Source organism: Calidris pugnax, unplaced genomic scaffold (genome assembly GCF_001431845.1).
Source record: "Calidris pugnax isolate Ruff unplaced genomic scaffold, ASM143184v1 scaffold70, whole genome shotgun sequence".
NCBI lineage: Eukaryota > Metazoa > Chordata > Aves > Charadriiformes > Scolopacidae > Calidris > Calidris pugnax.
In genome coordinates, this window is record NW_015090862.1 from 13,411,290 (window position 1) to 13,425,646 (window position 14,357).

General features: G+C 42.2%; 1 protein-coding gene across 1 annotated transcript in view; it reads right to left on the reverse strand.

Annotated features, from left to right (window-relative positions):
- Positions 1 to 14,357, reverse strand: part of AGBL1 (ATP/GTP binding protein-like 1) — a 309,960-nt gene that overhangs the window by 238,767 nt on the left and 56,836 nt on the right. Inside the window, exon 6 of the mRNA XM_014944285.1 lies at positions 9,771 to 9,808. Coding sequence (XP_014799771.1) covers positions 9,771 to 9,808 — 38 coding nt within the window. The remainder of the gene's footprint in view (positions 1 to 9,770; positions 9,809 to 14,357) is intronic.

Consider the following 14,357-nt stretch of genomic DNA (forward strand, 5'->3'; position numbering starts at 1 on the left):
GTTGCTTTCTGGTTCTATAATTTTAAAGGTCACATTCAGGTTACGTTTAAAGGCTTTACTGTACAGACAAGCAAATTTATTTTTTTTTTTAAATAAGCTTTATAAAAATACAAGAGGAAAGCTGCGACATTTCCTTAATCATGTAGCTCCAGGATACTAGACGAAAAAGAGAAGATTATAAAACTTGTCATAAAATACAAATTCTGCTGAGTATTGTAAAACACAGCCCTTCACCCACTGGGCTCGTTGCCCTGCCCCACAGGACAAACATGAAGCCATACCAGACTCTAGGCTCCCTCCCTTCAAACCAACCTTGCCTAAACCTATTTTCCTGACTAGTCCTGACATTCCTCACTGTGACACACATTAGAAGCTGTCAGGAGCTCAGTAATCAACCAAGGGGCCAGGTAGCATACATAAGGCTGGAGCTCAGCTCCCTGAATACCAATCGGCATTTGCAGCCTACAACAGATGGCTCTTGGTATGGGTTCTCCAGAGCTAGTAGGCTCCAATTCATTTCCAGTTCATTAAACAAAGTGGCAGAGCCTCTCACACCTGGAACGTTAAAGTCATCAGTAGGGATTTACAGGACAGGAGAAGCAGCTAGAGGTTAAGAGAGAGAACATAAAGGGGTAAGATGTTGCATGAAGAAAATAAGTGACAAAGGAAGCCATGGAGAGAGTAACCAAGAAGCAGGTAGTAGGCAGCAAATCTCAATCCCAATGATGAAGTAGATGGAGGTATTGGAAAGGGGAAGTCATCTGAGTTTGCTCTCTGTAATATATTAGCAAACTCTTACCCAGAGAAGGGATTGGAGGGTAGTTCTGCTATCTGGTCTTGTCCTACAATTTTCTCTACCATTGGCACCACTGGGCAGGCAACAAACAGTAACCCCAGACCAGTTTCCCAACTCATTTTAATCCTGCTCTGCACCTTCACACCATCCTGTTGACATGCCTCCACACTGATCTGCTAGTCCTCCAGCTATTCCAGTCCTACATAGCTCTGCCCAGTTTCCTCCGCCTTGGCCTGCAGTCCTCCCTAGCGCTTTATCCCCTTGTTGTTAACCATCTCACACTAACTCTGCCAAGTACTTCTTTTATTTTGGGGCTCAGTGGTTGTCAGCGTGTAGAAGGTCATCCTTCTCCTTTGACCTTCACTCTGTTTCTTTTTTTCTATTTGACTTTCCGCAAGAAAACTTTAATTGCTTGAAAATCCTTTATCAATCCCAATGATTTTATTCATGATTTCCTGTTAATCCTCAACCAGCTGTCATGTTTAGTAACCTGCAGGATGACTAACCCCTTAAATCAGTCAATCTTCCTTGAAGAATTACTCAGGAAGCTCTGTAAAAGTCAATAAGTATATAAAACACGACAAGAAGAAGAGAGTCAGGGAATGCAAGGTAGGGACAATTTGGATCAAACTCAGAGCTTCTCTGAACTGTTCAGAGGCAGATGAAATTGGACTAGATCTAGGGATTTATAGCCCCTAGCATTCAGTGCTTGAAGTCTTAGCTTTCTGCGTCAATGTCAATAGGACAAGGTAAATACTGGAAAACACTGTGGGTAAAGCTGTTGGGGAATTTATTTAAAAATTTTTTAAAAAAAGGATTCTCATAAAACACATTTGTGATATTTTCCTCACCTTTTTCAAGACAAACTTCCACATTTGGATCCCAGCTCCATAGGGACCAAAACACGTAACTGTCCCATGCCTCAGTTTTATCACTGGATGAAAAACATGGAGGAAGCTGAGCAAAATAACTTCACTATTTGTTTCCCCTTATGTTTTCTATAGCAGTTATCACCTTTAAGATCAAAACAGTTGCTTTCAAAAGTGAAGCTGAGATAGTCTGTTCTGTGAGGAGATGGAAGAGGCAGGACTATAGTTCCCTCAGCACTTTGATTAGAAGCAATGAGAATTACTGGCTGAAGGGGCAAAAAAAACATTCATTTTGTTTCTTCTGTCTGATTTCATTGATTCTCCTTTGCTCCTCTGTGTTGTCAGAGTTTTTCTTATTTTTGTGCCATTTTTTTCTGTTGTATAGTCAATAAAGTAGCAAATAAATGAAGGGGGAAATATGCCAAGGTCTCCAGAAGGCAGAATGGAAAAAGAAGGCCTCCCCACCTGTCTGTGTCTGTTGGTCTCTCCATCTAGGGATGCACCTACATGGGTATGTATCTATATTTTGGCACAAATACAGATGGTGGAAATGAATCATACAGGTACAAGCAGCACGGCACAGATTTTTAGGCAGCAAGAACCCACTCCTCCTGGAGTGAGCATGCATGATCTGCGTGATAAGTGGTAAAATGTCCTATGCCTTTTGACCCTTTTGCTGGTATTCTTTTCATAGTCCCTTTCATTCTTCCTGGATATGGTCAGTGTTCAGTTGAAATTCTCCTTCCACACAGCCTTCAGAAGTGCTCAGGGATGGTGCTTCCTATTTTGATTTATGCTTGGTCTTGCCTTCCTAGTCTTATTCTGGCATCTCTGACAGAGAAGTGCTGTCTTCATCGCCTTCCCCCAAACCAGTCACTGGCAGAATATTTTCTTTGCAAGGGTTTCAATTCTGCCTGCTAAGGCTGGGATGAACCATAGGGGAATGCTCAATGTCTTCTTAGTCTCCCGCGTTTCTAGAATTGACCCTCCATGTCTGGCCTCCAGGGCAGTGCTGCCAACCAGAAAGTTGAAGTGCTGCAGCACTTCAGATACATTCAGTATCTGGCCTGAATAATATGTGCATTTAAGCCGGAAACATTTGACATGGATGCACAGCCACTGTGTAGAAGCATCAAATGGTTAAAGATGTATCTAAATTAGCAAGGGCATGACACTACAAAGAAATTTCCAGTTTTAGCAGAATTCTGATTTTTTGTTGGAGGACAAGGACAGACTCTAAAGCTAACATTTTAATCTAGCAGATAAAAGTCTCATGACTGCTAGTGTTTTTGTGGACATCTCTGAAGCCCTCTTCACATTCCAGTCCCCTTTGAAGTCTTTGCCAGGAACACAAGGACCACTGGAAAACATGCAGCATATTTAATCACAAAACTGAATTATAGTCAACCTGAAATATGATGAGCAATGCACTGCTTACCAGGCAGAACAAAGAGATATTTATCTTTCTGTCTATCTGCTTAAATCTCTTTGTTGATGCCACTCAGCTGATTCATTATGCCAAGAACATACATTGCTACAGTTTGGAGATAAAACTGCTCTGCTAAATTAACCCTATGGCCCCTAAGAGGGAAGAAAGGAATAAGAAAATCCCCAACTTCTTCACTCCACTCTAGCAACTGCTTCTTGGGAATAAAAGATGCAAGATACCTTCTAAAGCAAAGGGAAAACAGCTATTGTATTCAGTCATTGAGAGGCCATTTTTGCTAGAGATAAGCATGAGGATTCCCTACAGAAACAAAATTAATTGTCCCCATGGAGAAACCCAGTCACCCATGAAGTGCTGGGATGAATTCAGACCTAGCGGGCTCTACAGTTCCAGCAAGAAGCTGATATTAGTTCAACTCTTGTTGGAAGCCAGAAGACTTCTCTGATTGTGCCCCATAAACTTCAGGGTTAGGGCATTTATTTAACCATTTAGGATAGATGAACAATGCTGGCACGCCGGTAGAGAACGCAGGCAGGATTTGCTAGGAGCTACCAGTGGCATGTTTTGCTCCTAGACCAGGAATCATCCACAAGCTTAGCTTCAGTACAAAACCAGCTTCTTTCTACTCAAAAATAGTTGCTTTAGTTCCAGGTGTTGGCTAATTCAGCTGCAGTCTTACAAACTGTATTATGACATTGGGATTATTCTCTAATTTCCTTTGTTACATTGTTCATATGTAAAAATTAAGAAAGAACAATCCAGCCCCTTCCAAACTTTTGAACTAACCCCAGAAGAAAACTGATTTTCAAAAAGGTTTCCTTTTTCTCCTTTACTTTTCGGTTTCACAGCATCTTCTGGTTGGAACTCAGAGAGCTGGCAATCCATGAAAGCATACTTTACGCACAAAATTTCCAGCTTGATTTTTCTGACCAAAGTGATTTGAAAAAGTTCAAATAAGGATGCTAGAATTTGGAAGACTTCCTCAGACTCAGTCACTGAATTTTCAGAAGCCAAATCATCACTGGAGGCACAAACACTGCCCATGCCAAGACAAAGGCAGTAAGCAATGGCTATTAAGGATGTCAGAGAATAATACAGCTCCTCGACACTTTTGTTCCATTATACCCACCCTGAGGAGCAAAACAGTGGGAAGCTGCCATGCCCCAGAAGATAAAACCAACCTTTTTCTCTGGTTCACCGAGTTCCTTTCATATACATTCATATGTCTATGAATGAAAGTGCAGTCTTGGGGAAGGTAATATAAAGGACGTTCAAAAATAATTTTTCCCCCCATAAAGTGGATCTTCTCAAAGAGATAGACTTAAAAATAGAGAGTCAAGACTATTTACCTTCTGAAATTCAAGAAGAAAGGATAGACACAAAACTTATTTTGCATTATTATGAAAGGAACGATTTGCAAAATTCAACTCTGATCACAATACCCTACCAGCTGTGATGACAGATTTGGGGCCAGACTGATAATGGAGTTTGAATCCAGAGGTGGGTAATGAAGTCATAAACTGATTGTGAGAAATGGGTACCTAGCAAAATATTAAGCAAGTAAAAAACGTCTTGCTCTTGGCTACAGGAACTGACATGGTTTGACCATAGGGCTATTTTGACACGAGATCAAAGACCTGCATTGGTAGATCTGTTGCAATCACTATGAATTCAGACACAGAGGGTCCAGGCCCTTTCAGAAACCATAATCTGCTTACGTGCTAGAACATTGCTTTCTGTTCCTCACAGTTACTTGCCCCTCCTTGATGCCAGTATAAAAGGAAGAGAATGACACTGATTATTTTATCCCGCCAGCCACAAGACATAATCCTTATGCTTTGATAAAAAAAAACAAAAACACACACAACAAAAAAAACCCACCTCACAGCATGTGAAAGGTTAAATAAAGGTTAGTTGACAGAAGATGAGGAGCAAAGACCGCTAAATGAGAGATGAAAGGATTGGGGGGGAACGGGAAGGCAAGAGGATCAAGCAGACAAAGGGAGGAAGGAAAAGTTATAGAAAGAGAGGGGAAAGGCCATCAGCAATAACTGCTGTTAGCACACAGAATTGTCTTGATGAAATAAGCACGATCACGGGGTCACCACAACCTGTCTTTTTAAATTGCTCATTACAATGTATTTACTAGGCAAGCACTGCAACAGGGGCCCTGCCCATTTCCCTAGCCCTTTCCTTCAATATCCGCTAAAGCAAATGCCTTAGAGATCAGCTCTAGCTAATTTCCTTAAAGACATGCAAGCTGCTAATTCTGGGAAGTACAGATAGTCAGGAATAACAAATACAACCGAAATTAGATTAAAATAACCTGCTGATAAACAAATTACTCGCCAAAAATAAATATTGGATTAAGCACTGGTGGGAACGGGGATCCCTATAATAACATCGCCATCGTGTGGCTTGAGGTGCTGAGCAGCAGTGTCCAGTTTGGGCCATCATGCTGCCTTCAGCCTGCAAACCCCCAAATATGCACTTGCCTGCACTTATATAGCAGGTTTCCAGGTTTTTTCCCCTGGGAATGGTTTGCCTGTTTTATGTTGGTGGGAGTAATTTTGCTAAAAAGCAATAGAGCCCACAGCTACAGAGACATGGAGGGCTGCCCTTGCCTTCCACCAGTGCTCAAATGGGCTCCAGCTGGGGTATGCCAGATAAAAGAGGACTTGGCAATGACCTCTTCAGGCCTTAAGACAGAACTTGAGCAAGATACAAGGACAAGACACACATACAGAGAAGAACAAAGCCCAAGGAGGCTGAAGAAAGTAGCAGGTGTACCTTGAGGTGGAGAGAAGAGACTCTGGGAAGGATGCTGTGCCTCATCCCACCTCAGTTTATCTATAGCTACCAGTTTCTAGCCTTTATCCCCACCCCTGGCTGTAGTAAGCAACTAGAAATTGAAGAAGGAAGGACATACAAGTCTAACTCCAGAAAGCTTCGTTGTAACATCCAAGAGAAAAGTAAAAAGGAAGTAAAAAGCTCCTGATGCTCTCATGGCACTTCAGCACCATTATAGACATTCACCAAGAACCATGTTCTGCCTGTATAATAGTGTAGTTCAGTGAGAGGAAGTTAACAGCATGGTGGAGAGACAACAGATATGAAAAAAGCCAGCAAGGCAATGGAGGAAGGATTTGCTATGAGCTGCTTGCTGAGTGCATGTGGGCATGGCAGGTGGAGAACCGCAACCAGGAGAGTAGCACCAGTAAAGTACTATGGGGTGACTGGAAAGAGATAGGATGTTAGGAGTGAGAAACTGGCTAATGGTCAGGCAAGGAACGTCTTCACTATATCAGCAATCCGAGCTACTGCTGATAGATGCAGCACTGTCGTTAGAAGGGACCTAAACTTCTATTCCTCCATTATTTGCCAACTCTATGACTATCACCAATTTCCACTATGTACAAGGGAACAGGACGATCAAGGTCGTTCTCATCTTGCACTGTGTTTCCAGGCATTTCTTTGCTGTTATGGACAAAGCACAAGTTTGTACTCTTCCATCAGATATTTATCCAGACAATCTTATACTTCCCCTCTGAAACACGACAGCAACAATTTCCCAGGTACAGCTGGAGCAGTAATACTTTTTTTTACTCTGATGCCTTCTCTCCTGGCAGATCTTGCTTCTTGCCGTTATGCACCTGTTAAGTGGGCATTTAGCATCAGCTTCTGTTAGGAAAGAGACAGAGGCCAAAACGTTTCCAGCCAGCCCCTGGCTCTGCAGGTGGACAGAGTCTCAAGTAGAGCTTAAAGAAGCCTGAGGAGCTGAAGATGGATGTTTCCAAATCCATCAGGGAGACACACTGCCATCTGCCTGCTCCCTTTAAAACTACTGCATGTTTTCCCGTTGCAGCCAAAAGGAAGAGGGACAGTTTCTCTCCAGCACAGCTCCCTGTGTAACCGTAACCCTCGTGATTACTTTGGGCTGAGGCACTTAAGGATATGACAGCCCCTACAGAGAGATCCTCAAAAATAGGTGTGTTCTTCTCCTGTCTGTTTGATGGCCTTCACCCCCAGCAAAATTGAATCTCACCACCGTTTCCCAGCAAGTCTCCAAAGCAGCTCACAATAGTCAGTCCAGCAATTCAGTACTGACTGTAGCACATTCCAGGATTCCTGCCTCCCATTTAGTTTGTATTCCATCTAAAACATGCTAAATGGCTTCTGAGTGCTTTGCCATGTACAGTTTTATCCCTTTTTTTTCATAAGCAATTTTTAAGTGCTAGAGCATTCACCAGATTTAATTTTTAACTTTCCAAGAACCCCTGTGCCATTCAGAAATGCTGAGGTCATGCACATAAATAAGTTAACTGTTACAAACAAAGCTGTCCTGATGCAATCATGAAAAGAAATTCAGCTTTTTTCCAGCCATGGTGAATTTATCTCTGGAAGAACCAGAGCTGTTTTTCACATCTCCTAACCCACACCTCCCAAATGGCTCAGCCTGCTCATTTGTATGCAGCTACCAGAGCAGTCTACTCCAGAAGCCTGGAGCTTCTTGTGTCCTGAGCCACAGGACAAGGAGAAAACTAAAAGATGCTCTTGACCACTCTGCATCAAACTGTGGGAAACAGTTCAGACTGACTTCTGGGCTGTAGTGTTCTATTTGGTTGCACAGCATTGGCACCATTTCCCAAGACCCAGTTCCAGTGCCTTAGAAGAACATCAGCTGAAAATAGAACATGTTTTCCTAAAATCACTTTTCCACATAAGCAGAAGCTGGTGTTGCTGCAACAACGTTCTTTGCTTGTGAATGATAAAGGAGAAAAGGACACGCAACAGCAAACTGTGAAGGGTGTCTCCAAACGAAGGGTGTCTCTCCCAAGCAATGCCTTTGTTTGCAATGGTCAACAGCACAAATGAACTTGAAAACCCTAATCTGTACATCACTGTGATCAATCAGAGGGACCACTTTGCTCCAATTCTCATTTGAGTTCATTTTTTGTACCTTCTGTGAAAACACCTGAAACAACCAACCAGAATGATCGGTGTGTTCGTCCAGTAATGGAAAAATTCTATGCACTCCCAAAAGCACAAAAAGCTTAAAAGGAAAAAAACAGCTAGGGTACCTTCACAGCCTAAATTGACTGACAAGAATCACACAGAAAATTTCTAAGAGTAAATGGCTTTAAAAACTCTCCTCACTCCAGGAAAAAAAAAAAAAAAAGAGGAGAATTTGGAGCTGAATTTTAGATTCCCTAGATCATCCTCAGCTTCCGCCCCAACTTTTACAACATGTGTTTGCCACTCCCCAGGAGACTACATTTCACAGCTTCCCCTGGTAATTAGTCCTCCACTTCTATATACTGTTTTCATCTCTAGACCCAGAACAAGCCTCCAAGTAGAAAACTTATCCTATAAATACCTTGGGACAACATAATTTCACTTCCCATTCTTAGTACTTACCATAAAGCAGGAGTGTAGGAGAAAAGCTCAAGATGCCTGGCGAGCTTTCAGCTCTTACTCCACTTTTCCAGCCTATTTTGTAAGTGTCTTTCTACTCTGGAGGCTAATTTTGCTTTTGTATCACAAGCAGCTGTGACATAGCCCCACAACCCCTTTATTAAGATTTAGCCTCCAAACCAGAAGGTCTTTCCTTGTTGCAGTGATGTGACCTTTCAATCTAGGCAGCAAGGTTAATACTGAGGCATTATTTCAGAATTCATCACTCCAGCTGATGCAACTCAGACACGATCCCACCGCAGTGTGCTCATTTAGGCACTGTTTGCGGGTCTCTAGTTTTTACACAAAAGCATTTATTCCTAATACTATGAAAAGGAGAAGGGGTAGGAGAAGAAAAGGGGGGGGAGAGAGAAGGACAATACACAATTGTGATTTATTGTATACTAGATTATCTGCAATAGTAGAGTGCTCTTTCTTAATCAAAGCTTTATTATTAAATTCTGGTAATAAAAACCTAAGTGTTTTTTGGATAAAGGCAAAAAAGGGTAGCACGTTCTTTTCAGGAGCAGTCATGCCAGCAGCGTGTGACTGAGAAACCATGTTAAGGTCCTCCACCCCCCACAGCCAGGCGGTGCAAGGGTTAAGCACTGCCTGCCCATAGAGGGTTGTACCCTGGAAATCACTGGGTGTCAGCCCTGTGTCGGGTCTGTACATTATCAGACCCATCAAGCTTGCAAGGGAGAATAAGCTCATCTCTTTGGGACAACAGTTTTCTGAGCCTTTGCCAACGGCATCATTACTACCAGGTAAGCACACAGCACAACAGCCCCCCAGGACAGAGGGGTCCTGGTCCCACTCTCCAGTGGTGCTGGAACAGAGCAGTAAGCATTGGTCGCTGGCTGGAGAGGTTCCTCATTTCTTCCACTGCACCAAGCCTCGGGACAACCACTCTTCCCAAAATTCTCAAAATAAGGGTCTAGTCTGGTTCCCTCAGCAGCTTACTCCCAGGGACCTACAGCACCCTCTCCCAAAGATCTGGGTGTCCACAAAGCCATGGGACTCCAAGAATCATAGCTAGACATAAAGGAACTGCTGCGTTACTGCCTCTCTTTTCTAAGCAGTGCTCTTTGAAACTGAAGGAAGAGGGGATACCAAGGGAAAATGAGGTTCAACAGGATCATTTTGTCCAGTAGTACAGCACAGAAAGGAAAGTCAGAAAGAATATGAAGGAAAAAAACCTTACTTGATTTCAGCAAAGCTGCCAGAGCCTCAATGGCTGCCCTAGGGAAAGAAGAGAGATGGAGAAATAATGTCAATTTCTTGGATAATTTTTGTAACCTTCATCTTCACAGTGTTCTGGGCCAGGCTTCGCAGCTGGTCTAAATTGACAGCTTATGATGGACTTTGACAGAACCACAATGTTTTACACCAGCGGAAGATCCAGCCTCTGCAGCTGACTCAGTTAATTCTAAAAGACCATTAGCCCTCTAGCTTTAGTGTTATACTAATTTGCAGTGACCATTAGATTTAAAGCAACACCCACATATCCAAAGTAATGAAGCAAGTCTTAAAACTGTTGCCCTAGAGCTCTTTCTTTGTATCAGAGACTCAAACACATGCTCACTCCAGTCACCAGTGCCTCTATCTACATCAGTAGGTGACAACTTCTGCATCAAGGTGGGACACCCATGTGAGTATTTCCAGCCAACTTCTACTCTCTTATCCATTTTCCTAAAACAAGCTTCACCCCCACGCTCATTTCCACCAGCTTTAAAAAAAAAAAAAGATAATTTATTTTTTAAGTTGCAACAATGTTTTTGGCATTACAGTGGCATGTAAAGGTCCCCACCCAGGTCAGGACTTGTAAGAAAGATGCTAAAGCTGGGCAATAAGGCCACTAGCCCGTAGAGCTTAGAGAGTAAGGAGGTAGAGGGAAGAGATACACAGATTTCTGCTAACCTTCTGTGTCATTTCAACGTGCAGATAAGGAACCCAGCCTGCTTTGTCATTATAGCACTGATTTGAATGGGAGGTGGTCACTAACATTTGTAGCCTGAAAAGCTGAACTGAGACACCCTTTCTTCCCACCATCTGAAGGCAATTTTCTTCCTCCTGTGGTGTAATCTCCATCCCACTAACCCCAGAGAAGATTTTCTTTTCCAGTCATGTTCTGCTGGAGCAAGGAGATCCATGTTCTAACCCGACCTACTGCTGTGAAGTTTCAAGTGCCCACAGCTGATTAAATAAATATAGCTACAAAACCCTCCATGCCCAAGGATTGCTTAAAATGTAATCTCTTTACAAACCAATCCCCAAATAAAATCATGTTAACTTCCATATTGAGCCAATTATCATCCTGCAGCAAGATATAAATATTTTTTTTTGTCATCAAGCTGGTGTTTATTGTGTGTCCTAACAAAAGCTGAGACTAAGAAATATTCAAGAGCGGGTTCTTGCTGATGTTAGGTCAACATCCCTATCTAATGTCATTCTTTCATAATGAATCTGTTGGAGTTCAACAACAGCATCACAAACTGCAAAATAAACACAGAAATACAGACAGAACAGGAAATCAGTAGCTAAAAAGCTCACCACTGGAAGCACAGTCATGCTCTCATTGCTGCTTTAACTCCACCTAAACAGTAGTCATTCAGCTGGTGGGAGGAATCCTGTCATCCACCAGCTAATTGTCATGCTCGAAAAAAGGGACATGCTACAGCCACTGATCACTCTGTCTGTCCCAAATTTTAAACTCGGGCAAAAACTAAACAGTTCTAAGCAAGTTAAAATTCCATCCAGTGCATCTCCCAAAGTTCACGCTCAAGTATGTATCCTGTAAAGGAGACTACACAATGGACCTATGTTTGCAGGTTTCAGGTGATGTCTCAATCACATGCCACAACAGCAAAGCAATGAAGGACCAGACCAACCAGGAGAGATCTAAGGATTTCCCATAGGCATTTGGTTATTTTTGGGGGTGCTTATGACCACTGCAGAGTTTCAGTAAGCTATGCCACTGTCATAATGTCAACACTGCCAACAAACCTCCCATCAACCAAACAATCAGCAAATCTGGATTCCCCAATACTTTGGGGGAGTCTGTAAGCCACATTGGATAAACAGAGAACTTCATTCATCCTCAGAGGACCTCAGACATCCAAAACCATGTTCTTAGGTAGTGTAATCTCCTATTTGCCCCAGAATACCTAAAATCTTCCTGACCGTACCATAACAGATCCTTCAACAGCCTTAACCACCTGGTCATTTTTCTTCTCCAGTCTTGGAGGGAGCTGGTCTGCTATTTGTGCTTTTGATGTGACCTGGTAGAACGGGCTTGCACCTACTGTGCTTGTAAAGCTGAGAAACCCAAAACTATCACAAAGATGTAAGTAAATCCACCCAGATGGTACTGTGGGATGGAAAACATCCTGAAAAACAATAAATAAAAAAGTAAAGGTGGTATAACCCAGATCCCAGCACCACCATTTAGCAGAATCAGAATTTTCACAATCACCACCTATTTCTGAAGGAACACTACAGACCTGCAGCTGTACCTAGCTGCATTTCCCACATCCCAGGCTAATAGCCTAGACACATCCTCATCTCAGTCTATGCCTGTACTGCAATAAAATAAAGTAGAACCAAACTAGTACATTTCATCTCTTCAAGTACTACAATCCATCACAAGGGTTTTGGCATAGGCAATACGCACTGTTCTGTACGTCTTACAGCATGTACTCTACCGTTTGTCACAAGCAGGTACAGACCCAGTAGACTGACCTCAATAGTATGTGTTGCTTCAGAACAAATTTTGAAAGAAAAAAACAATTAGAGACATGAGGGCAAACTGCAAACCAGGTAAAAGAGCTTTAAGGGATAAAATGAACTTACTAAGAGTAGATCAAGCCAGCCTAACTTGATATTTTTCTTTCATAAGATAACTGATTTCTCTAGACAAGGGAAATGTGGTAGATCTAATGTATCTCTACTTTAATAAAGCATTTGATATGGAAATTATTAGTCAAGCTGGAGAACATGGGGATTAGTGCAAGGATTGCAACGTGGCTAAGGAACCGGTTAAAGAGGCAATGACAGGAGTCGTGCCAAAAGAGGAATTATTAGTCTGGAGGGAAGGTATGTGTGGAAGTCCTCAAGGATGTTTTGAGACTGATCTTATTTTATCTTTTCATTAATGACCTTGGCACAAAAAGTCAGAGTATACTAACAAAATCTGCTGACCATGTGAAGTCAGGAGCTACTGCCAATATCAAGGAGTTCAGAATATCTTTCAGGAGTAACAGGATGTTCTTGAGTTCTGAAGCATTAGAAGTGTGATGAAATGTGATAGTCAAAGTGCAAGGTTATGCATTTAGGGTTTAATAAGAATTGCTGTTATGAGCAGGGGCTCATAATTTGGAAATGGATAGAAGGACACCCTGGATATATGAGCCCATTAGAGGCTGAGGACAAGCATGACCCAGCAGGGTGACAAAACTGTGAAAAGGACAGATCAGGTCTCAGAAAAGCCTCTGCCAGTGGAGAAGGAAAAACATGAATGTTTTCATACACGACTTCACCTGAAGAGCTGTGTGCAGAACTCAGAAGGAACTGTGCAGAAAAGTGCTAAAGAAATCATTATGGTAAGGGAGATGTATCTCACGAGGAATCTTAAAGATCACAGTTTTGTCACCTTAGCAAAATGATGGTTAAGAGGTGACTTGATTGTTCTCCATAGACACACTGGGTGGGGGAGAAGTAAACACTGAGGAAGGCAGAGAGCTACTTAAGCTGAAGAACAGAGTTGGCATAAGGACAAATGGTTATAAAATGGCCATGAATAAATTTCAACTGGAAATTAAAGGATAGTTTTTAAGCACTGGAAAATGAAGCTCTGAAACATCCTCTTGGCAGTGATGGGAGGAACAACCTAACGACTTTGAAAAGGGAGCCTGAATTGCTTATAATGGGAGGGTTGGCCTCAGTTGCCAACAAGAAAAGGGTCTGAAAATAGTGACCCAGGAATGACTGCAGTCCTATATCCCTATATTTTAATCATAGATAAAATGGAAGTAGAATGCCTGCTTTCTCATTTCAAGCACAAAGTTAACTAGCCAGGCCAGAACAGAACAGCTGCACCAGCTAAGCCGAAAGTCCAAATAGTCTAGTATCCTGTGGCCAACAGTAGCCAAGGGAAGAATATGAAACCACAGCAAAAACACAGTGCTAGAACTTCCAGAACAGACTCAGACTCCAGCAACTTGCAGTCCAGAGATTTCATAAGCTAGCAATGGTGCCTTTGGGAGGCTTTTTAGCTCTTACTGATTTTGCTTCCATATATTTGCCTAGCCACTTTTGAACTTATGCAAGCTCTTAACATCCACAATTGTCCTGGGAAAGGAGTTCACACCTACACTGCGTAAAGAATTATCTAACTGCATTTGTTTTAAGTTTGGACTTCAAATCAGCATTGTAATTTACACTTTAAGTAAGCTGTCAGCAAATATCCCCAGAATATTACCTGTCTTTGATGCTGAACAAATTCAAACATACAAAACACCCTATGGGAAACAAAAGAAGCCATTAGATGAAGAATACAGAATGGACTTTCACCAAAAACAGGAGCAAGCTGATGGGTGCATCAATAGGCTTACAGCAAGCCAGGCAAATGGTGTTTGCAATATCAGCACCTCTTAACACCATATGGCAAACCAACAGCATATTTTCTGGCATCAGAAGATATGATGAGATGACTAAACCTGGGACAGGGAGACAGAGAGAAAGGAGATAATAAATTGTGCATGAGAGTAAATGGGGGTGGGGGGGAAGATGG